The sequence below is a fragment of the Hetaerina americana genome, unplaced genomic scaffold (assembly GCF_022747635.1).
Source record: "Hetaerina americana unplaced genomic scaffold, ioHetAmer1.1.p SCAF_9, whole genome shotgun sequence".
Lineage (NCBI taxonomy): Eukaryota > Metazoa > Arthropoda > Insecta > Odonata > Calopterygidae > Hetaerina > Hetaerina americana.
In genome coordinates, this window is record NW_027287538.1 from 5888713 (window position 1) to 5913654 (window position 24942).

General features: G+C 41.9%; 1 protein-coding gene across 1 annotated transcript in view; it reads left to right on the forward strand.

Moving 5' to 3' along the window:
- Positions 1-24942, forward strand: part of LOC139699004 (nephrin-like) — an 874868-nt gene that overhangs the window by 831306 nt on the left and 18620 nt on the right. The window contains exon 9 of the mRNA XM_071597999.1: positions 13824-13983. Within this exon, the coding sequence (XP_071454100.1) occupies positions 13824-13983 (160 nt within the window). The remainder of the gene's footprint in view (positions 1-13823; positions 13984-24942) is intronic.

A 24942-nucleotide genomic window follows, 5' to 3' on the forward strand; every position in this document is an offset into this window, starting at 1 on the left:
TTCGAAGAGAGAGGTGAGTCCGCCAACGAGTGAAAAATTGCGCAAAAAACTTTGAAAAAATCAGATCGACCCAAACTGAACCATCACCCGGAAAACGTAGGGAAATGTTCACTCAACAGAAACGATCTTCCTCTGTTCTTTCCCGAGGAAAAAAGGCAACGATTCGTCCTTCCTGATTGATGAACCGGGAAAAAGAGTATTTCCACTCATGTAAATCTCTAGTTTTTCCAGTCTAGTGACACGTCCTCGCGATAGCATATGCAGGGTATTTCCAAAAAATAAGTAGAAGGATTTTTTTGGCACCTATGCAGATGGCTGGGGTGGGGAGATTTGTGGTGGGAAATGTAATAATGGGAGATTTTGGAAAAGCAACGTGACCCACGTCAGTTAACTGTGGGCATTGACAATGTGCAGGTTGATGACTAGACTGGACCCCTGTTCGACGATCACGACACGAAATCATGAGGTCACTTTCCATGGGGGAATGATATGCAATAAAATTGTGCGTTTAGATTGTAGAATAGGGTTCGGAGGTCATGACCGTGGTTAAAGAGGCTTATGGAGACGTAGAAATGTCCCAAGTGATGGTTTTCTCCTTGCACGGGATGTTCTTGGAGGGTAGAGAGTAGGTTGACGATGAGTAATGCCCTGCACATCCATCTACTACACAGTGTGATGAAAATGTGCAAAAAGTAACACAGGTTCTCAATTTTGAATTTCCCCAAAGCGTCAGGATGTTAGCCAAAGAGGGCAGAGATGAGATGTTCAGAAAACCACAGTGTATTAAATTCTTACAGAAGATTTAGCCATGAGGAAGGTGTACCGAGATGGTCCCCGAGGTGCTGTCGGAAGACTGCTTGTGCGACCATCTTGCCTTGGACCTCCTAGACCACTCTGAGAGTGAACCGAATTTTGAGAATAGGTGGTTTCTATTGAGGAGACGTCGGTCTTCGAGTACGACCCAACTACAACCCCCTTTGAGTACCATTTTGGACCACTGGATTATGTCAAAGAGCCCATGGTGCCTGAACAAGGGTCGCGTCGACGCATTCGAAGAAAAGTAGCAGAATCCTGGCAGAGGCGCTGCCATTGGTGCGTTGATGAATGCACAAGGGTGCTGTTTTGAAGAGTTTTAGTAGTTTTTACTTTGATCTGGAATAGAGTTTTCCCCCGTTTTATTCTACTTACTTTTTTGGGACAGACCCTCTATTTATCTCGGAAAATTTTTCACGTCCAACTTGACAAAACACGGCGAATAAAAAGGGTCCAAAAGCGATATCCTGAAAAAATTAGTCCAGCGCCAGTCACTTTTAGAGACCTTCAATTTCTCCGTCCTTTTGTTATTTCGCGTGCAAAAAAAGAAGAATGAATTGCCCCTTTGCCACAGGGATGAGGATGATGGCAGAGGGGATTGCTATTCCCACCGCGCTAAAAAAAAACCATTCCTCCTGGTGAGTGGGTGGCAAAACGAGAAAAAAAAACTTTATCCAATTTCCTCGTCCAAAGGCCATGGCACATCCATCTCACGTTTTAAGTCTCTCCTCCTGGAAGCGGTGGAAAAAAATAGGATTTCATTCCTACCACCCCGAAACTTCCTCGCCTTAATCGTTTTAATTTCCTAGGTAGGAGTTGTCCGTCATCCCTCTCGGGTTGCCATTTGGCGATCGCTCGCCTTTCTTTGGAAACAGCATTTACCATTCTCGGCTCGTACTTCTCTCATTAATCCCCTTCATCGTTGCCCTCCCTTGTCCACACAATCATGGCGCCCTTTCCCTTGTTTGGAGAGTGCCCCCGGCCGTAGTGTTTTGACCCTCGTGTTAGGTATTCTTTGAATGGAGTGAGTCCGCACCACGACTCGAAACGCCCTGGCCATTAGCGACGTCTGGCCGTGTCCCCTTCACAGCAAGTCCAATTCAACCTGATTCATGTTTCGATGAAAAAGAACCGTTTGTTTCCTTGCTCCAGAGGAAATCCTCAGTGCATTTCCCTTTTCAATTTCAGACGTTTTCCGACAACATCCCAAAAGCACATGCTGCTTTGATGGTCGGATAAAAAATTCCGACTTTTTTTCATAAGTTTCCGCGTCCTCTTGCCACTCTCATCCCAAGCGAAAACGCATTCCCATCCGCATCCAACTCCATTCCTCAACTCCGTTGCCAATTCCAACTGCCTGCTCGCACACCGCAGGTCGGTGGCGGGAGATCTGACCTTGATCAAGCGCCAATCGTCTGCGAGCGCTCATTCAGGCTGGATCGCGGTTATTCGGAGGACCTCTGTCGAGTTACTCGGTGAAAGTGCAATATGCAGCGAACGATTAAACAGCGGTACGCCTTCAAATTTTGTGTTTGACTGGGAAAATCGGGTACGGTGACTTCGGGCATAATGCAGTATGTGTTCACGGATGAAAGCATGTCACAAACCGCAGTTTTCAAGTGGCACAAGCTCTTCATCGATGGCCGAGGCTAATGGGTGCGTTAAAGTGTTGAATTAAGTTCGTCGGTTAAGTGTGCGCATGATCGCAGATATTGTGCATTGGCATTGATGAGACAGTGACAGCGCACACGCGCCATTATAATATCACTGAACATTTGGCGATGCGATGAAAGATCTGCGCCAAACTCGTCCTCCCGAAGGTCTTTAGACGGGCGACCAAAAGAGCAGAGTCGATTTTCTGCTTGCGAAGACCTTCCTCAATGGTATCGCGACGATTCCCCATCCCCTTACAGTTCCCCAGACTTGGCACCATCAGACAATTATTCCTATACCCAAAAATGAAATCCTTCATAAAAGGGCACCACCATGGAACCCGAAGTGCCGTCATAAAAGAAGCTTCCACGCGTATCCTTAAGGACTTCCAGAATTCGCCTGCCAGGGAGCCTTCGAGTCGTGAAGAAGTCGCTGGCCTGAAAAGTGTGTCGACGCTCAATGGATGCACTTTTGGAAGATATTTTAAGGCATTGTTGTTGTAATATCTGAAATAAATCTATTGTTCCTTAACATTTTCCGATACATTTTAAACAAACCTTGTCTAAGAATTCATGACTAAGTTTCTAGTAATATAAAATTGTAAAAAGTAGTTTCGTTTAAATTATAGTAAATGCATTAGAAGCATTTATAAATGAGTAAATTAGCCTTTATAAATCGTATGTTTAAATTATTTTTTGACTAGTCTAGTCTAGTAGTAAGTAGTATATATGTTTACGCAGCTGTTAACTTTTCAAAATATATGTATGGTAAAAGATATCGGTACAAAAACAGACGCAGTGTGGCGCTATGAAAGACTTTTCAGGGACGCCTTTCGATCATTGGGAATGGATGAAGGCGGAAAAAATGAAGTGGAGGGAAAAGAAGAGGAGCGGGAAAGAGTTTGGCGGGACAAGGGATGAAAGGGTGTGAGAGAAGAATATTGGAAGAGACAGAAACATTGGAGTGAGGGTATGTATTGAGGGGTGTGTCGACGGCTGATTAGGAGAAATGTCTGAGAATCGGTGGAGAGCAGAATGGTGCGTTGAAGGCAAAACGAAGAGGAATTGAAGTTCGCCGGGGAGCAGAGCTGAAAGAATTTAGGGAGTGTTTTGTGAAATTAGAAAGGGTTTTTGGACTCCCACGAGTATATCTATGATGAGTTACTCGCAAAGATAAAACCATTGTCACATTATTCAACTACAGTAGAGTACAGTGTTTCTTCGGGGGTTCTGAGAGAATCTCCGGTGAACTGAAAGCCATGAGCGTTCCCTTTGGAGGACTTTCAATTAATCAAAAACGGCGGAAGAGGGTGGCGGAGGAGAAAAATGAGTTTCGTGGGCGGGTAAAATGCAAAATGACAAAGATGACGTTTCAGGTCACGCATCTCAAAAATGAAATGTAACTTGAGGCAGTAGAAGACTCGCGGCGGCCATCATGACCCCAGGAAAAAGGAACTATCAATCCTTAGAAAAGGAATCGCATTTATTTGACTGGGCGGCCTCGGCCCACAAATAACGGAGCCTGCTCCCGCGACGGCGACGCTACCCAGCGGAGAGGAGCTTAACTTCTCCGATTTTGACAGTTGAAGGGGAGGGCGCTGGTTGACTGATGCGAGCGCTGCCACGCCTTCCCTCCGTGAACTACTCGCCACCGCGCCCACCACCCCGAGGCGTGCGGGAAAATTGAGTGCCTGCTTTGATGTCGCGAAAAATGAAAGAATCCCCGGCCGCACCCCAATCAATCTCCGCTCCCCTCTCCATGAAACGGGCGACTTGATCCGCTTGCACGTATTTATTCCATTCACTGTCTACAACAAAATAAATATTCGGGGCACAGGTGAACATGGCTTCATTTGAATTTTTGTATAAGCTTCTCGTCGTTTACAATCGCATGTTCAATTCACATAAAAGCAAAAAAATGGGATCCTTCCACAGCCAAGACTCAAGAATTTTGGGACTCAGCTGCCCTGACTGGCCCGAGCTTCAAACTACTTCTCCACTTTGTAGCACGCGAGCAGACGCGACGGTTGGGAAATATTGCAGGCATTTGAGAAATCTCACCTTCCAGGAATGTTGCAATGTAAGGCGTTTCTCCCAATTGTTATATTTTACGCTAAGGAGTGTTTAAATTCTCTTTTACATATTTTTATACCCTGGAAGCCACAATGGTGTGTGCACCGCTAGGGGATGAATGCACACCAGACTAGTTTTACCCCGAATAAAAGCCTACATCTACACAAGACCCCGCAAGCCGTCGAAAGGACGTGTGGCGGGGAGTGTTAGGTCACCAGCCTTCCGACATACATTAACTATATTTCTTCATGTACTTGGTACCCCGCGAGCTACCAAAAATCGCATGGGAAGGGGGCGACCGAACCCCAATCATACTACATTCCTACATATATTACGAGTATTACATGGTTAGAAGCTATTCCCATGCCTACACAAAGAGGACAAGAAAATACGTCAAAGGAGGGCAGGCACACATACAATTCAGACACTTATTCCCGGTTAGTATCCTACGCATTCCGGACGGACAATCCACAAATATAACAGACTTCATGCGTATACATTAACCTCCACCCCACCTGGCTAGAGGGCAAACGGCGAGGGGCATTAGGATGCCAGATTTGAATTTATATGGTATATTTCTGAAATAGTGTTTTATAGAAATTTAATCTTGTAAACCTCTATTTTCGACAGCGTGTACCTATTATTTTTATAGGTGTTCCCCCTTTTATTGTTGTCGCGAATAATGCCTGCCACGGTTGAACAATGTAATTTTGATCCCTTATGGTTTGTGGGAAAAATGACATCTTAAATCTATCTGATCTACCCTTAATTTCTCGAATTTAACTGACACGATCTCTCCTACCGTAGTACGATGGGGATAATAACGCCTTTTCAACAGCACTGGTAAAGAGACGTCCTTCCATTTTATGCAAGAGCTTCAATCTGCAATTTAACCTTTCGCTCCGTGAGTAACATTTAACCTTCACTTCGCTCCCACCCTAGCTGCTCTAATATTTTTTGGATACGCAACTAAGTTTATCATAACAAAGTTTTACAAATATACACTTCCTCTACGCTGTACGCCATCCAATTCGGCAATTAACCCACCTTCGTGAGGTTCCCATACTCGCAGCATACTCTAAAAGAGACCTTAATAATGAAAGATAACATTCCTCTTTGACCTTTTCATCACATTTACCCCGTACTCTTCTAATAAATGCTAAAATTTATGTTTGCTTGCCCCGCATATGTTTCACCCCGGAGAGGTCGGTAGGCGTTCGGGAGGGCATTGTTACTGGGATCTTCTTCCTCCAAATGTTTTAGGGCAGTGTATTGCTGGCATTCGTAGCTGTTGAAAGAGGCAGCAGTTAAAAGCTTCGCATTTATCAAAGGAAAAATGCTTGAAGAGCTGTTTGTCGCGAAGAGCGAAAGACTCATCGACTTCATCCTGATCACTTCTCCTTTTCTTCCCAGGCCATGGAGTGAGTGGGTGTGGCGTGCACCGTTTCTTTGACCTCTCAAAGACCGCAATGCATATGGTTTTATCTTAAGTAATATAGCATCCATTACTTTGTGAAGTGATTCGGGCGACATCCTAAGTAAAGTTCCTAATTATAGAGTCAATTAAATGGTTGATTTGTCTACACTATATTCATTTGCAAAATTATACATTTTTGTTGGCTTGATTACCTCTATCTTTATTGGAGATAGCCGAGTTATTCTGTTTTTTCCATAGATTGGGAGAGGCGGTCTAATTTAGAAAGCAGCTCTCGGTCAATTATTGCGCGCATATTTATAGAAATAAATATATTTAAATAGTGGCAAATTGGATATCATACTAGCATTTGTCTGAATTAAAGTCATATTTCATGCTAACCAGACATGCAAATAATAAGTTCAATAATCTCAAACTATGCGAATAATATAGCAGGCGACCAGAGTTAATTTTTCATTGCACGCTTGCATTAATTGTGCGATTCACTGCACTCATAAATGAAGACTTACTTCATGCTTAGTGAGTAATTAAATTTCAGACAACCTACGAACAAATAGTATCGCTCCAGCGGTGAAAAATATCAGAATAAATTTCTATATAAAATAAAGAGTTAATCTAAAACAACTCCGCAATCAACAAAATATGAAACCTTTATACTCACACAGCCTATAAATTCGTGGCATTAGTAAAAATTCATTGAACAAGTAAAAACGCAACCCAAAAGCAAGTCGCAAGAAATCAAACAAATTGTCTGAAGGCATTCAAAGAAAATAATAGAGCTACATCGACGGGGAACAGAATAGAGAACCGGAGGACGAAAAATAAATACCTACGCGCTCATCTTGGTATTCATGAATGAAAAATATTTGATTATTCCCTGTACTCATAATCAAATATTAAGAATTTACTGAACAGTCGCCTTAAATACAGAGCGCTGAGCAAAATTGTTTAAATGTATATTACAATGTGCGAGGCATATACGATAAATAAGACTTCTTATATTTAAATTTAGTCAGGACCAGCTTGTACGCATACCGCGCCGTCTATCGATTGTTTCCAAAGCCACCGAAGTTACAATTTTGATTCAGTAATCGTTTTTCTGTCGGTGTATGCTGATGACAACGCCCTTGAAAATCGTGTGATTTGATTTTTGTTAGCAAAAGGACCGATCATCACCAGCCCCAATTCATTGCCTTGTTTATGGACAAACAGTAATGAGTGAAGGAAATTTTAGACAATGGTATTGTGACTTCTAAATTAACCGCACAAATTTGCACGATGAAGAGCGGAGTAGAAGACCAAATATCCAGACCGGTGAAATCCTGCAACAAGTGGACCAAGAAGTGCGATCCAATAGACCAACATGAAGAACTAAGGATGCTGCGTGGAGGAGGGCTCATGGAACTCTTTCCATGCCAAGTCCCAGCTTCGCACCTAGCAACTATTTCCTCTTCTTGTACTCGAAACATTGGCTCGGTGGTCAACGGTTTGAGGACGACGAGGATCTCAAGACCGCCGCTGTCCACTGCTCCACTTCCCCATCGGCGAACTTCTATATGCTGAGATGTTACAGAAGCCGGCAGCGTCACCGGAAGTTCTTAGGAGTGAACAACGATTGCGTTGCAAAATGAAGTAGGCCTCTAGAAAACTAAAGTCACCGGTAAAAACTTTCTCTATCGTATATATTTTTTATCACTAAACTGCCCGTGATCTTCAAATTTGCCAGTTACATTTGGCTGAGCAGTGATGGTAATGGTTTAAATCTGTCACTAAACAAAATACACTAAAAATCATCCCCTCTACCGTATAATTTTCTCCTGTGAAAAAAAAACACCGTACCAATGAAAACAAAATTACCAATTTGGATGTCATATACACGATTAGATCGATCGTTAATGGTGGCATTCGATTGCATGGACATTCGATCCTACGCGATCGTAGAATTAAAAACAAATGCGGTACATTCGCCGAGAATATTGCCTGACTGACTATACATATAAATATTTAGCGTTTCACAGAGTACTTCCGTGATTCATAAAATAAAATATTTGAAATAAACTACTACTGGGTTGTTTTTCTTAAAATACTAAAATCCTAAAATTACGAAGGCCACAAGAGTACCGAAGGATCCAGAGCTTATCAAAGAAGCATCGCGACTATGCATTGAAAATAACATCATTGACACTTACATGCTTTGCGTAAAATTCATTTGGAAAATTTCTGGTTAAATGGAATAATTTCAGATTTTGCTACAATTCCTCAAAATCCTTTCATAAAGTACTTCCCGTGTCGTCGACACACTTTTTGGCCCTTTCGGCTTTTCCACGACTTGAAAGCTCCCTGGTAGGCGGAATGTCCTTAAGGGTACGCGTGCAAGCCTCTTAGACAGTACTTACGGTCCCATGGTGGTGTCCTTTGAGGAAGGATTTCACTTTGGGGAATAGAAAATAGTCTGCTGATATCAAGTCGGGGGACTGTAAGGCGGTTGGGGAATCGTCGCGATGGCGTTACAGAATGTCTTCTAAGCATACACTCGACTCTGCTCTTGGTCGTCCTTGGTCAAGATATTCGGGAGGACGAGTTTAGCGCAGATCTTTCTATCGCCAAATTTTCAGTGATAATGGTGTTTGTACTAATCAATGCCAATCAGTGCCAGTACACTTAACCAGCGGTCTGAATTCAGCGCTTCACGCAAACACGTCAGGAAAAAATTGTCACCGATACTTTTTTTACATTCCATGAATATGATGTATAACACTTTTTACAGTTCCAATGTTACAAAATGTTGCACCCATCCAATATTCTCAAGGTTTAGAGAATATCCGAGCGTAATGCCTGCCAGTTCCGAGATTTCACGCCACTTCCTTGAGCTGTGTGTCGTAACGAGTCACGCTAAGCCTTAATACCATGCAGCATCCATTAAATGCCTAGAATGGAGAAAGGGGTCGGTTGTGATACGCAGTATAATCCGGGAAATAGTCTCCATTATACGTATCTCTCTGTCTGGAGTTCAAATGGATTCTTATAACAGTTTATAACTATTATGTCAACGGGACTTAAAAAGTTATTTCTTACCTCTATAGATCATTGACATTTATTAAAAAAAAAACTGTTAATATTGAAGTGCAGAGGGCGTACTCATTAATCAGCTTTATCCCATTGCTTTAACAATATCGCAATGAAAAACTATGGACTAATTATTAAACGACAACCATGTTGTGGTAATATATCTGATATTGTTATTGCGATGCGTCATACACTAATATTTGGACTCTAAGAAATGCCATATTCATATTCTGATATAAGTAATTTAGAATCTTAATTGTCATATTTGCTCAATTTTCTTAGATATTCTTTATCCATGATACTTATTACTTATTATGAGTAATGATAATTATGCAAAAATCAACGTTGACTTACATTTATTTTTTTTATTAATGACCTTCCGGGCCTTTAATAAAAGCTGGAAATTTTAATAAGGAAATATTAAAAACCTTTCATTTTTTATTCAATTCAAGAAGGAAATGTCACAAATCACGCTATAGTCACTTTTAAACCGGGTCACCCCGGTTGAACAGTTGGGTGGAACTACTGAAATGGACCTGCACCATAATTTGACACACCTCCGGACCTCTCCTTGGACCTCGACGTTTAGATTCCACATTGTCAACGGATTTTTATCACTCCGAGATTCCTTTTCATGGATTGAATAAAAAAGATGGCATTGTATGGTTTAACCTTTAGAATATTTGGTCAATGGCATCCAAATGCGAGCGATTGACTGCCCAATACTTTTGGCTTTTCATGACATTGCTTACGTTGCATACATTTAACCGCTCTCTATTATTTCCCATCAATTGAAACTATAAACACTCGTATCTGCATCGCGATGATACGGTGGATAGCGTACTGGCTTTCCACCAAGATTGCCTGGGTTTGATTCCTTGAAACAGCAGATACTTTTCAGAGGTATCCCGATCCCTTCTTGGGGTGATATGTGCAGAGCACTTCAAGTGAGTACGCCGTCCGTCGGATGGGACGTTAAGCTGGACCCCTTGGCGCCTTTCGTCATTAAAAATAGGCTGATACCAACGCCGCGTTTCTCTCCACACTTCACCATTCACTGAAATATTCTACCCCTACTAGAACATCCACCTATCCCTTCTGGCGCAAATGATCTCTGCTTTCAGAGTCCTCCCCAAATAACTACTAGTAATGCACACTTCATAGATGGCGTGGCCATTTTCAATCATACCTCAGTAATCAACAGTACATATATGACGGCCAACTGGGTTCCTACGACTCCATCCGTCCTTTACTGCTTTATTCACAATAAAAGAACTTCTTCTTTAAGTTTTACAAAACCTTGAAATTTATTAAAACAGCACCCACTTACCGGATCTGTATCAGTTTCAATCAATTGGCACCAATGAAATATTATTGGGATACAAAAAAATGACCACCATATATGCGACCATTTTGAAGTTATTATTCCTCAACGGCTTTAATAAAAACTTCACTGGCCTCTGTTAGCAGCATAATAACATTTTTTAAAATACTCCCTCTTTCTCGCCCTATCTCGTATTATTGAGAAAACCGAACAAAACGCACGATAATTATGATTGTAATATATTCCTGACAGCTAGAAATAAATGATCTACCTCAAAATTATTCCATTAACTTAGCACTCTGTTTTTGAATGACTAACAATCAAATTCTTCTATCAATTTAGTTATAGTGGAAAACTTCACGGAGTACCCTTTAAACAAGTCATTCAAAGTAGTAGGGGACGTAAGGAGAAGAATTGCGCTAGGCGAAGAGGCTTTCACAAGGATGAGGGAGTTGATGAGAGGGACGTTGAGTAAGGATGTTAAGAAAAGACTCGTAAAAAACTTTGATATCGAGCGCAGCTATATACGGCGCGGAAACGTGGTCATTGAAGCAGGAGGATAGACGTAGATGGGAGGCTTTTGAAATGTGGTTGTGGAGAAGAATGGAGAAGGTGAAATGGGCAGAGAAGAAAACAAACGAGGAAGTACTTGGTATGGTGGGCGAAGAGAGGGGTTTGTTGGGAGCAATCCTATGGAGGCAGGAAAAGTGGATGAAGGGGGGTATTGACCGGCAGTGGGATGTTGAAGACTGTGATAGAGGGGAGAATGTTGGGCAAAAGAGGAAAGGGAAGGAACAGGATAGGGATGTTGGACGGGATGAAGGGAGGAAGAAAGTACTCAGAGATGAAGAGGGACCTGATGTAGAATAGGATGATGGATTTTGCGTTTTGTTGGGAGTAATGAAATGTTTGTTGGGTAGTTTTTTCCATCCAAAAACCTACCTTAACCGGTATATTACCCAAATAATAATAATATCTCTTTGCTGTACTCGCTCTCGTTCATAATTAAAGCCTACTTCTTAAGGGTCGCGCTTTGTATTACCATATTATAAGTGAGACATAAAGAGGGAAAACAATGTCTCATTACTTTTTATTCGCCAATCTTCACTGCTCATTAGATAAAAAGACAGAAAATCTCGGTGCGACCAGGAGGATCATTCAGGCCTTGAAGGGCAAGAGCAGTTCAGAGCGTGGGAGAACGCACACTCCAACGCCCTTGCCACTAGAATCGATCTGGGGTTCAGGCGACGGGGGTTGCCCTCTTTGGATTCTCATGCCATGGCTCTCGGCCACAAAAAGATATATTGGGCTCAATAAAATATTCAGACACCAATGGCCCCGAGGGGCGATGGGAAACCTGGGAAGGGCCGAGCGAGTTTTTAAAAACTGAGGCCCCAAACACGTCCCCCACATTTGCTACCGTCATTATCGTTTCTCTGCAACCCAGGAAGGCTCAACCGAACGGTCCAAAATACCACAGCAACACTCATCTGGAAGTCCTAACCATCTGGCGGGCATGAATCAGTTTTCTTATCGCTACAGTCACAACAGCAGTTCATCTCCGAATTTCGAGCGCAATCCATTAAATATCCATATACAGCGATATACCGTGGCCTACACAAGTCCGAATCCGCCCGAATCGACGATGCGAGGGCGGGTGGTCATGAGTGATCGAGTCGCACTGGGTTCTGGACGTCGACGCCTGAGGATTCAGCAATAATGCGGAACAGAACAGTCATAAAAGAAGAGACGAATCGCTGAAAAACATCCGAAAACATTCACTACAACTGTGGACATGATTTTACTTTTATGAGATCTTAAAATTGATATATTTTACATAAATTGGAAGAGGTCTTTTTAGCAGTGATGTTGAAAATGCATTATTATTCCCAAAGCACTACGATAGGCGAGATCATGTCAATAAATCCAGAGAGATTAAGTGTGGAACAGATGGGTTTAAGATGCCACATTTTTAACGAACGATAGACCGTGGTGGGGGTAAAAATATTCGAATCAAAATTAGTCTGGTATGTATTACCCCCCTCCCCCCAGCCACGCACCCCGGAGGTGGCTTGTAGGGTATTAAAATATCTGAAAATATCTGAAATATACTAACGTCGACATCATTCATGCAAAAACAGATAACTGTCGTCTGCGGGTTTACCAAACCATTTCTCATATTTCTTTGCTCATTTCAGATACTATACTACCCCTCAATCTAAGGCCAACTTCAGGAGATGGATCGCCCCTTCACTCATTGCTCCTTTGAGATGTGATATTAACTATTAATTAAAATTAGCATACTCAAGATGGGGGCCTAATTAACCTGAAATAACAAAGCTCCATGGCTCTTTCATTGCAATTCCCGAGTATCCTTTTCATAAATCCCAACTCTTTATCAGCTATTCCGCAAATTTCACCAATGTGATTTCCCCGGGACATATTCGTAGTCAGCGTTACATCCAAGTATTTGACCGATTCCACGTTTGTTATATTTTCTTCCCTATTGTGTAAATGTTTTCCGGTGAAATACACCGAAACACATCAATTCAAACTTTCTTCTAGCTCCCATCTCTCGCACCACTTTTGAATTGCATTTAGGTCGTTAGCTAATGATACTCTTATCTTCATGACTGGGCATTTCCTTACATATCACGGCATCGGTATACAAACGGAGGCATGGCACCGATCACCGCGAAAAATGCATGCCTGGGTCACGGCTGGATAGTAGTGACACGGGGTGTGCGCCTCGTGTGCACGGGAAACACGAGCAGGTGTCATTTGCCCGTGACTGAGCCAGACCGCTGCGCAAGCCGTGGGGATGTTTGCCACTGAAGTTTTCAATGTTTACGGATGTAAATTAAAAAAACAGCATTTTTATACGTTCTCGTGATAATAAAATTAAAACGTTTGTAAATGTTGGATGTTTATTCTTACAGGTATTTGCCTTACCTGTATTTCCGCCCTCTCGGCTGTTCCACCCTTCGCTTAGTTTTGCCTTTTTGGAAATCCGATTTAGGCAATACTACATTATCTATATAATCCGTTTAAAGCAAGAAAAATATTAGCAATTCAGTAGCCTTTGTCTTCACTTTATGTTAGTTCAAAACTTCCTGAATCACTGTCAGCCACTGACTGGCCTTTATCAGTCAATAATCCCCCGAAGTGCTCAAGATTTTCTGTAACACAAAAGCCTTATCTTCCCTCATGGAGTTTTTTTGCAACCTATTCATCATATGAATAAAAAGAAGCAGATGTCATTTTTCCCAGGAACTTTAAGGGATCAGAGTAAAATAACGTGTGTCCCACCGCGCTAAGAGAGAAAGATGTTTTGTGTCAAGGGTAGTCTGGTGTGTAACCACTCCCTGCCACACACTAGCGGTGACTCGCGGGGTCCTAAATAAACTAAACTTTCAGACACCTTGTCCTCACCTATAGATCTCCCTCTCTCTCTTCGCAGGGTCATCAGTTGGCGCAGAACACGAGTGCCGGTGTGATCGTCAGCGGCTCCAGCCTGGTCCTGCAGAGGGTGAGGAGGCAGCAGTCCGGGGACTACCGCTGCGCCGCCGCCAACTCCGAGGGAGACTCGACCAGCGACCAAGTCCACTTGAGAGTCCAGTGTGAGTCCAGAACACGCAGGGCCCATCTAGCCTCGACGAACGAAGCGACCGACATCAATAGAATCGAAAAGAGCAAGGAATGAAAATCAATACGAAAACCTATTAAAGAGAAAAAAAGGCTATTGAATTTTTGTGAATAACACGGATTAGCAGTGACAAATATGCGTTTTACAAAGCTCAAACGTAGAGGCGATTGGTTGGATAATTTCACCAATTATCGTCAGTAAAACACTAAAGGCACCTGTATAGCCACTTGCGCCTCTCTCTATTGACTACTGCTTCCTTCGGGCTAGCATGCAGGCTGCGTCCCGAAAGTAATGCAATTATTTTTAATATGTAATTAATTGAACAGATTCGCACAAACACTTAACATTCTTCAAAGTACTGTCCTTGGGCCTCGACACATGTTTTCCAGAGACTCTGCCATGACAGGTACGCGCCCTGGAAGGCGTCTTCGGGGACCTCTCGCAAGATCTTCGTCACGGCTGATTGGATCTCTTCTATGGACGAAAAAAGGGGACCTTTCAGGGCTGCCTTAATCCAAGGGAAGGCAAAGAAATCTACTGGGACGAAGTCAGGACTATAGGGGGGAGGTGGGGCAGCGTGGGCACCTGGTGTTTGGCCAGGGACTCGCGGACTCATGGCGCGTTGTCGTTGTAGGAAAAAACTCCTTATGGAACACTACTTTACCGCCGTCAAAGACAATGAGCATTTTTTCACTTTTGATTCGCTCATTCTTGCCGTTTTGGGCTTCGGCGACTGGTCGACATGCCACTCAGAGCTTTGGCGTTTTGTTTTGTTTTTCATTACATTTGGAACGCACCATGTATGATCTGAAGTCAATCTCGTGCTCCAGTTTCTTGCAGAAAGCGGCTCTGGAACGTCCTCTTGGTTTCTTTCTTACAAATTTTCTTTCAAATATGTATATCCTAAGGGAATTGGTTATGCCTGCGTAAATTTCCAATTGATTTGCACTTATTTTTCCTATCGTTCTTAAGAGAGATCTCTTTTCTTTCACTTCTGCTGACGCTTTTTTTATTTCTACCCTCCTTTTTCTTGCTAGTTTCCTCCAAGTCCACGTTTCCATTGCCTCAATCTCTTTCCTCTCCGCATTCCTGATTCTCCATGTGTCTCACATCCATGCAACATTACACTCTCAACGAATCTCTTGAAGACCTCTTTTCTGGTTTCAATGTTTATTTGCTTATTGAAGAGTGAGTTCTTCTTATTTTGCCAGGGCTATTGTTCTCTTAATCTTAGACTCACGTGTACTTTTGTTATCGATACATGTAATTCTACCCTGGTAGCAAATATTTTAACCTGATCCAAAGGCTGTCTTGCCTATTTTTATGTTAGTTTCGACGATTTCTTTTGTAAAATTTCAAGAAACTGCGGGAGATGCCTCAGATTGTAACTTTTAATGGAGTCATCCGCTAATTGTGCATTTCAATGCAAAATTTTCAGTGTCAAAAAATCACTCGTCTTAACCGGGATTCGAACCCGGATCCCTCGACGTCTGGCCGAGTGCCTTAGACAGTTATGCTTTAGAGATTCTTACACTCCGAGGTAGCATAACTGGCTAAAGCTTTTGGCCGGACGTCGAGGGGTCCGGGTTCGAATCCTGGTCAAGACGAGTTAATTTTTGACACTCTGATATTGTTGCATTGTCATTTATCTTCTCTTTATATAGCCATTATCTTGGTTATCTTCTTCTTTATTTTAATTGTAATTCTTCTAGGTCTCTGGATAGTATTTTATTACGCTATTAGTATACTACTCAAGTCCCAACTAAAATGTATGAAGCTTAAGAAAACAACGCGCGAGCATAAATGTGGAATGAAACCGATCCCGCCCGAAGGAAAATCAAAGCATGCGCCACTTGTGAATTGCCGGCCACAGTAGAAGAGGGAAGAGAGGGCAAAGCAATTCAATGTTTAATTGAGGTCACAACGGTCACCAAATAATACGAGAATAATTAATCTGTGAGTGTTGAAATTTAGATAAAGATGAGTTAATATCTATGTTTAAATAAGTATAAACTCTTATTATCGGAAATTCAACCTTGTGTGGGAAAAAGCAGGAACAGCTTCCAGTACTATTTCAGACACCATCTCACTAAAACCACACAAACGACGACTATCAGGATGTTGATGGGAAAATTCTTAAGGAAAGAAGACACAAAGTATAAAGATGGAAATAACATATTCATAACAAAGATATAATAAGCGCTTGAAGATGAAGGAGTTCCCGTACCCAGAGCTGAACTTGATGGCACGTTTTACGTTCGTGAAATTGACTCCGTAGTCACTGGCAAGATCAGTTTATTTGCCTAGGGTGAAGTGGCTTACCGTGATATCCGTGATCCTGAGGGCACAGCAGCTTCATCAGATGACCTTGATGCTACACAACGCAGGTGCGACAATTGGCAATTAGAATTAAACTTTAAAAAGTGGCTAGTCATAAATTTTAAATTTTTTGGAGATAAAGCAATTCCCTCCCGAACACCTACTGCTTCGGGAACACCGAAATGGAATGTGTAGACTCGATTAAATACTTTGGGGTCTTACCCTCCCTCGCGATCTCTCCTGGGGACTATGTGGGAAAACCAAAAAAAAACAGGATTTATTATAAGTTTATTGTGATGTAAATGTGATGAAACGATCAAAGAGAAATGTTATCTTTTGCTGATCAGGCCTCATTTAGAATATGCTCCTAGTATAAATGGGATCCTCATGAAGTTGTATTGATTACCGAATTGGATCACTTGTAGCGTATAGGAGCTAGATTTGTAAAACATTCCTATGATAAACTGAGTAGCGTATCCAAAATATAAGAGCAGCTAGGGCTGGGAATCAGTTACGGAGCGAAGGTTAAATTACAGATTGAAGCTCTTGCGTAAATGGGAAGGAGGTCTCTTTAGCAGTGATGTTGAAAATTGTATTATTACCACCATCGTACTACGGTAGAAAAGATCATATCAATGAAATTAGTGAGATTAAGTGCAGGACAGATAGATTTAACTGTAATTTTTCCACGAACGATATGGGATCAGAATGACATTTTCCGACCATGGTAAGGCCATATTCGGGTGAATGTATAACTATAGAGAATAAAGAGCTAACTAGAATAGGCATAGAGAAGAAAGGGGTGAAACATAAAAACTCAAAATTAGTAGCGTGGAATGATTGTAATGCCCTCACTCCGAGCAAGGAATGTTTAACATAAAACAAATTATGCACAGTATTATTTCACCAGACGAGGCCACATGTAAATATGAGCAACCAGGTCAAGTGTAGATGATTCATATAATCCCCAATATAAGTTGGAGAACTGCGGCAGCAATAAAAAGAAAAAGTATTAAAAGATAACAGGCGTATAGAGACATGAGGTCTGTTCAAAAATCTCCCGAACTTTCTTTAATACAAACAAATGCTTTGCTAACAAATTATTAGTCATGGTCCCCTTCGAAGTAGTCTCCCCCAACGTATACGAGGTCATACAAATAGCATTAAGAAAAAGGATATAATAGGTAACGAGAGAACTAATTAATGAATAAATAAATTTCGTATTTTTTCAAACAAAAAATATTTTGTGGGAAAAAAACTAAGTTTATTTACTCAGTGATCCTGAATTTTCACAAAGTAGAGCCCTCAAAATCATCAGCAGTGAGTTAAAGGTTGCTTTTTTAAAGATTTGAGCCCGAAAAACATTTTTTTATGACTACCATGAGATACTCAATTCATTTATGCGTTAGCGACGATTCGCGTCATAAAACAGCCATTTGATGGATGGATACATTTTTGACAACCCGGAGATCATAATTATCCAGCACAATTGTTAATGATACGAATTAATGTGGATTTTGTGGAAAGTCGACTTGTTCTTTCCTTTTCATCGACCGTCCACTCCAAAGAGAAGGGGATTCACTGAATTCCGATGGAGTTCCTCCTCACATTTAATTGGCATTGGGCGCTTCAGAGGGCAGACGAGAGCGCCGCTTCGTTAGCTTCGATCCCGACCAACTCAGGGCCGAAGGAGCACTTGGAGGAGCAAGGGGTGGGTGGATGGAGATGAAGAGAGACTCTCCGATACCAACTCCTCCCTCCCGGGCGAATCAAACGCCTCGGGACATTTACAGAAAAAGTTTCGAGTTTCACCCTTGACTGATGGCACATCTTCTGCAATTGGGTCGCACTAGGGTCTCGTGTTTTCTAGCTCAAAAACGACGACGCTTCGTGCATCGAGGAGGCTGAAGGACTTCTTAACTCTCTGCGCTTATTTGTTTTTCGAATCACTTCAGTCAGCGTCCAGAAGTACAGCTCGGCCGTACGCCCTGCATTTAAAGTTTGGAGTTGGCGCAACTCGTACTTCGAGATTCGCGGTACGATTAACTCGACTGGTGTCGCCTTCCCTGCGTCAATTATCGATCGATAGAGATCAAACGACCACCGAACGATGACGACCGAACCTGTTCAGTTCCTCTTAATTAACAAGATCTTATAAAAAACATTTTACTCCACACTATTCAACTTTTTTACGTTCCGTCCCGAATGGATAAAACAAACTATTGCATTCGAGTGAATAAAAAGTAGTTATATAGTGAGCCTGAATTCCTCCATTGGCCTGATGAGCACTCAATTAGTCCCATGCGTGAAAACATATAATTCAGTAGCCTAAACTGGGTAAACTATTCTCCAAAAGAATGTTTTTTAAGGAAGCTTTCGACAAAATACCTCATAGTAAACTACTCACAAAGCTAGAAGCATATGGCATTGATAAAAATGTCCAGGGTTGGATCAAAGACTTTTGGATTGGTCGACGACAAAGAGTAGTCATTGATGGAGTCATCTCAAATGCAGTGGAAGTCACTTCGAGAGTGTTCCCCAGGAAAGTATTATTCGACCTATCTCATTCTTACTTCACGTTAAAGACACTGACTCCGTATCCACTGGTAAGATACTTTTATTTGCCGAAGATGCAGTGGTTTACCGTGATACCCGTAATCCTGAGAGTAAAGTAGCTTTAGTAGATGACCTTAATGCTATTTAACGTTGGTGCGACACTTGGCAGTAAAAATTGAAGTTAAAAAAGTGCGTAGCGATGAATTTTTGGAAAAAGAGCAATTCCCTCCCGAACCCATATTGCATTGGGAACGCTGAAATGGAATGTGTAGACTCGATTGAATACCTAGCATTATTTACTTGTGGGGTGAAGGGTTTTGTCGCTTGGTTTAACTGACATTTCAAAGGAGGGGTAATGAATCAGGGTTATTTTTGGCATGAAAAACAATCAATTTATGAGTATAAAGTATATAAGTGTGAGTTTCTTCGCACAATTAAAATTGGGTATAATATATGCCCGGATCGATTGGTTCGATGGAGGGACTCTTTCTCGCCCGATTCAACATCAGACCTTGCGGTCAAAGTTTAATCTGCAATCAATCACCCTTTAGCATTAATGTTCTAAATCGACACATTACCATTCGAATCACTACAGGATCGTATGACATGGAGTGCGAGAATATTAATGATTGAAGAAAAAATGAAAATGTGGTCATTCACCTAGGGTGAAAATTGATGAAGTAAGTTTGCTGATCACCTAAAATGCTCGTGTATGTGTATAACCATAAACATGGTTTGTATGAAACGTATCGGGAAAATTTTCGTAAAAATATTTTAATTTCAGATTTTGCTACAATAACTCTTAAATTATTCCACAAAGTGCATCCCTTGAGCTTCGACACACTTTTGCCAGAACGGCTTTTCCACGACTCGAAGGCTCCCTGGTGGGTGGAAGGTCCTTCAGGGTACCATGCGTACAAGCTTCTTTGACGTCCCTTAAGGTCCCGTGGTGGTGTCCTTTGAGGGCGGATCTAACTTTGGCGAGCAGGAAATAGTCAGCTGGTGCCAAGTGGGGTTGGGGAATCGTCGCAATGTCTTAGCAGGAGGCCTTCTCCAATCAGACACTCGACTCTGCTCTTAGTCGTCCTTGGTCAAGATATTCGGGAGGACGGGTTTAGCGCAGATCTTTCGCAGCGCCAAGTTTTCAGTGATAATGTTGTATGCGCTGTCGTCTAATCAATGCCAATATACAACCTGCGATCACTTAACAACCGACGCTCTGAATTCAGCACTCCACGCTACACGTCAGGAAAAAATTGTTACCGATACTTTTTATACAGACCCTTTATGTAACCATAAAAACAGACCACATAGTACATATGTAACCATAAACACAGTTATCAATCATGGACCCCCAGAAGTATGATGGGTGATGATATTGTTGTCCTAATAACACCAACCCCAAGGGTGTGTGAAATTCGTAGATTGGGGCAGAGGGGCAGACGTGTGCGTTTCGTCGCACCCATGGCCAGAAGAAGGAAATGCATTGGCCAAATAAGAAAACTCGTCAAATGGAGAGCACACATTCTCATGAATATGGATATCAGAAAAAGGAGTGGAGACACACGGCCACCCACGGCCACATTATCCACCCTCACGGCCTTATTTAGTTTCATCTCCCTATATATATATATAATTATATATATATATAATTATATATATACAATTATATATATATATATATATATATATATATATATATATATATATATATAGAGCTGAACAAGCACCAGGGGTTTCACGCGTTGGCCGCTGTAAGAAAATCAATCCTTCGTCATGCTCACGGCTTTTCCGTAATCCAATTTGGCGCCTTCGTAACAGCGAAACACGCACTTCGGGCTGCTTGTGTTCGGCTGTCCCTTCATTGGCGAGGGAAACTTGTTTTCCTCTTATTCCCTTCGAGGAACACTTGTTGGAAGTTCCGGCACGTTCAACGGACGGCCGGCAGCGGCCGCCGCACGCACTTCATTTGTTCAATCCGGTTGCCTTGGGAGTCTCATCCCAAACTAGCAGTGGGGCGCTCCCGAAGGCGCTGAGGAGGGAATGAAGCTGTGGAGCGGAGATCAAGGAATCGACTCCGTGACTGCGCCGATTTTTCTCCGTTGCCTCGGACAATTCCTCTGGAGCCCTTACCCTAGCCATCCCGTATTTCCTTTCCCAGTACGCCCGAGGAGAGAGCGAAAGAAGTTGGAATCGAAATAAGGCGGTAAAGAAGAAACCCTCACTCACACGACCTCTCCTGGGTGCGGGGAATATGCGTACAAGCGAAAAAAATTAGTATTTATTAGAAGAGTATTGTGATGAAATAGTTAAAGAGAACTGTCATATTTCAATGGTTAGGCCTCATGTATAGAATATGCTGCAAGTGAATTATGGGACCCTCACGAATGTGGATTGATTGCTGACATGGATCGCGTGCAGCGTAGTGGAGGTATATATTTGTAAAACGCTCTTTTGATACACTTAGTAGCGTATCCAAAATATTAGAGAAGCTAAGCTTGGAATCATTTAATGGAGCGAAGGTTAAACTACGGTGATGATGTTGAAAATGTATTAATACCCCCATCGTACTACAGTAGGAAAGATCATGCTAATAAAATTGGAGAGATTTAGATTTAGATCATATAAATTTAACGTGCCATTTTTCCACGAACGATAGGGGATCATAATAATATTCTCCGGCTTTTATTTGGGTAAATGTATCTACATCTACAATATACCCCGCTAGCCGCCGCAAGGGCGTGTGGCGGGGGGTGTTAGGTCACCACCCGTAGTATAACTAAATGTATAACTGCAGAGAATAAAGAGCCGACGAGAATAAGCATAGAGAAGGTTTTATTGGCATGGTTTCTCTAAGGTAGGAGATAGATTATGTGATTAAAATTAGAGAGATCAAGTTTAGAACAAAATAGATTTGAGGTGTCATTTTTTCCAGGAACAATAAGGGAGCAGAATTGCATTGTCCGACCGCGGTAGAATTAAATATATTTAGGTCAAAATTAGTCTGGTGTGAAAAAATGTCTAAAAGAACTTGTGAAGTGTACCGAGTGGGTACCGAGGGATTACTGTGATATTTGGACGATATGTTTACATGAGATACTTCAATTTCGTGGTACAGCAGTATTAGTAGAGAATGGCCACGCAATATAAACTAAGTAGATAAAAGAGTAATAAGTGACATGGTGGAAGGTAAGAAGATTCGATACGGTCAAGGAAAGAATAGAATGTGGGGAAAATGCGCTTTAGCCATTCGAGGAGTGTTTAAATTGTCGAAATTAACGGTCGCCACCATAATGATAGCACCCTCGTCCACCTTAATTCCTGCTAATCATATTTATTGCCACTGCATCACTGCCTTCCAGTGGTTCCCACCATTTTTTTAAAGATTAAAATTATTTTCCTCTAATGAAAACAATCACACACTACTCGGAAGTCGGTAACTAGCGCCGCGTAGCGTAAGTCAAACCTTTTATCATGGCTAGCGTTAAATAGCGTTCAGAAATTTTATAATAGCAACCTATTGAAATTAAATAAGTGACTTTGTAATTCCTCGGACACTTTATTTAGAGCACGAACTAGATTTCGAATTTGGACGTAATCATCAGGTGATGATGAAGTCCAACGTCACCTGATGATGACGTGCAACGTCGAAACCGAGGTCGTGTTCTAAAAAAAGTGTTTGTTGAATTACAATGTCACTTATTTCATTTCAATACGAAAGGTCTCGTTGAAATGGCAATAGTGTTAGGGCGGAGACTTCTGCAGAGTTGATAGCTAGGTATTATAAATTACAAATTCAGGTGTGATGTGGTGGAACCGTTGTATAATAACTGCGACGAAAATTCGATTGCAATTTTCCAGCTAATATACTTATAATCTATGTACATATATACTTATAATACATCGTATATTTTTTATATCATATATATATATATATATATATATATATATATATATAATGTCAAACTTGCTTTTCCGTTTAAATTATTATTCGAATTGGTGATACTTTCCTTCAGATATATATGTATGTATATATATATATATATATATATATATATATATATATATAACACTTTTTGAAAGTCTCACGGACGTGAATAATAACGAATAGCACTTAGCACTAGTGGACACAGACAAAAACACACAGAGACACACAAAAAAGGGACTCAAGGAAGAGAGGGACAGAGGACTGTGTTTCATCATTGTTAATAGTCCGATGTAATGGCCAAAAAGTGTTGTTTTTGGACCTATGCTAAATTAATAAAAAACGCTAACGAACAAAAACATCGAGAGACACGGTTTGGGAGGGGAATGTTTAAAAGTGTGGGACTGATATGGAAGGTTTTGGGAGCGGAGGATCGAGGAAAATATCTGGAGATTGGGGTACCAGTGTCTGATATTGACCCTGGCTCGTTCTAGGAATCGAGGAGCCATATATACGCCTGTACTATTGTTTTGAGTTTAAGCATAGGGTTATACCGCGACCCACTAAGTTATATATATATATATATATATATATATATATATATATATATATATGAAACTTCCCTCCCCGGACTACAACCTTGACGTGGTGGAAGGGCTTGTGCGTTCCGATGACCCCTAGAGCTGTACTGGCGGGAGTAATAAAAATTGCTCCTGGTAGGGTCACCCATGCCAGATAGGTCGAAGGTTAGGAGCCAGACGAAAGGTAGTCCACGCAGCGTCTGTTCCTCAGTGAGGCGGCTGCAATGGCGTCTGACCCCAGTGGGGCGGCCAGTAAGTGATGGTGTCACGTTAAAAACACTATTGAGGAAGGCAACGGGAAACCACCTCAATTATCATTCCCTAGAAAAATATGATGGACAATAGAGATATTTTGAGTCCTGGAAACCACGGGGCTCGGCCCAATCGGCCGTGTGTCGTGCCCGGCAGCGGGGGAGGCAAGGCTTCCGCGGTCGTCATCCCACGAAACCCTTGCAAGGGAAAACCAGCAGCAGCAGGACAGAAGACGCAGGAGAAGAAAACCAAATTAGTTAGAATAGGAACGTGGAATGTTAGGACAATGATGAGGACAGGGAAATTGGAGAATGTTAAGCGAGAGATGGAAAGGGGTAATATAGATATTTTAGGTCTATGCGAGGTGAGATGGAAAGATAGCGGGGATTACTGGAGTGATGAGTATAGAATAATATACAGCGGTGGGGACGAGAGCCAACGAGGGGTTGCTATAGTATTAAATGAAGAGGTAGGAAGAAGCGTAGTCAACATAGAGCAGGTAACGGATAGAATACTACTAGTGGCGATAAAAGCAGAACCGACGAACTTAGTTATTATTCAGGTATACATGCCACCGAGCAACCATAAGGAAGAGGAGGTCGATAGGATATACGATCAGTTAGAGGACATGATCGCCTGTGTTCCTGCAGGGAAACATTTGATAGTAATGGGGGATTGGAATGCGACGGTAGGCGAAGGAAGAGATGGTGATGAGGTGGGGGACTACGGTTTAGGCACGAGGAATGACCGCGGGGAGAAAGCAGTTGAGTTCTGCAGGAGACAGCGGTTAGTCATCACCAACACTTGGTTTAGACACCACAAAAGACGCAGGTATACATGGAAAATGCCAGGTGACTCAGGAAGATATCAGCTAGATTATATCCTGGTTAGACACAGGTTTAGGAACAGTGTGATCAATTCGCACAGCTTCCCGGGAGCGGATGCGGACTCATACCACAATTTAGTTGTTATGAAATGTAGCGTACGTTTCAAAAAGATAAGGCAGGGGCGGCGAGTTAGAAAATGGAATGTAGAAGCATTAAATGGGTTGAAAAGGAAGGAATACAAACAGGCGGTAGAGAAAATCATGGAGGATGGTAAAGGGCTTAGTACTATCGAAGAAAAATGGGAAATGATCAAGAAAGGGTTGTCTAAAGCCGCAAAAGACACTATTGGAACCGTTAACACTAGAAGGACTAGGAAACCATGGATCACGGATGAGATGATTACAAAGATGGATGAGCGGCGAAAATGGAAGAATGTAAATACAGAATTAGGCAAAATGAAGTACAAAGAATTG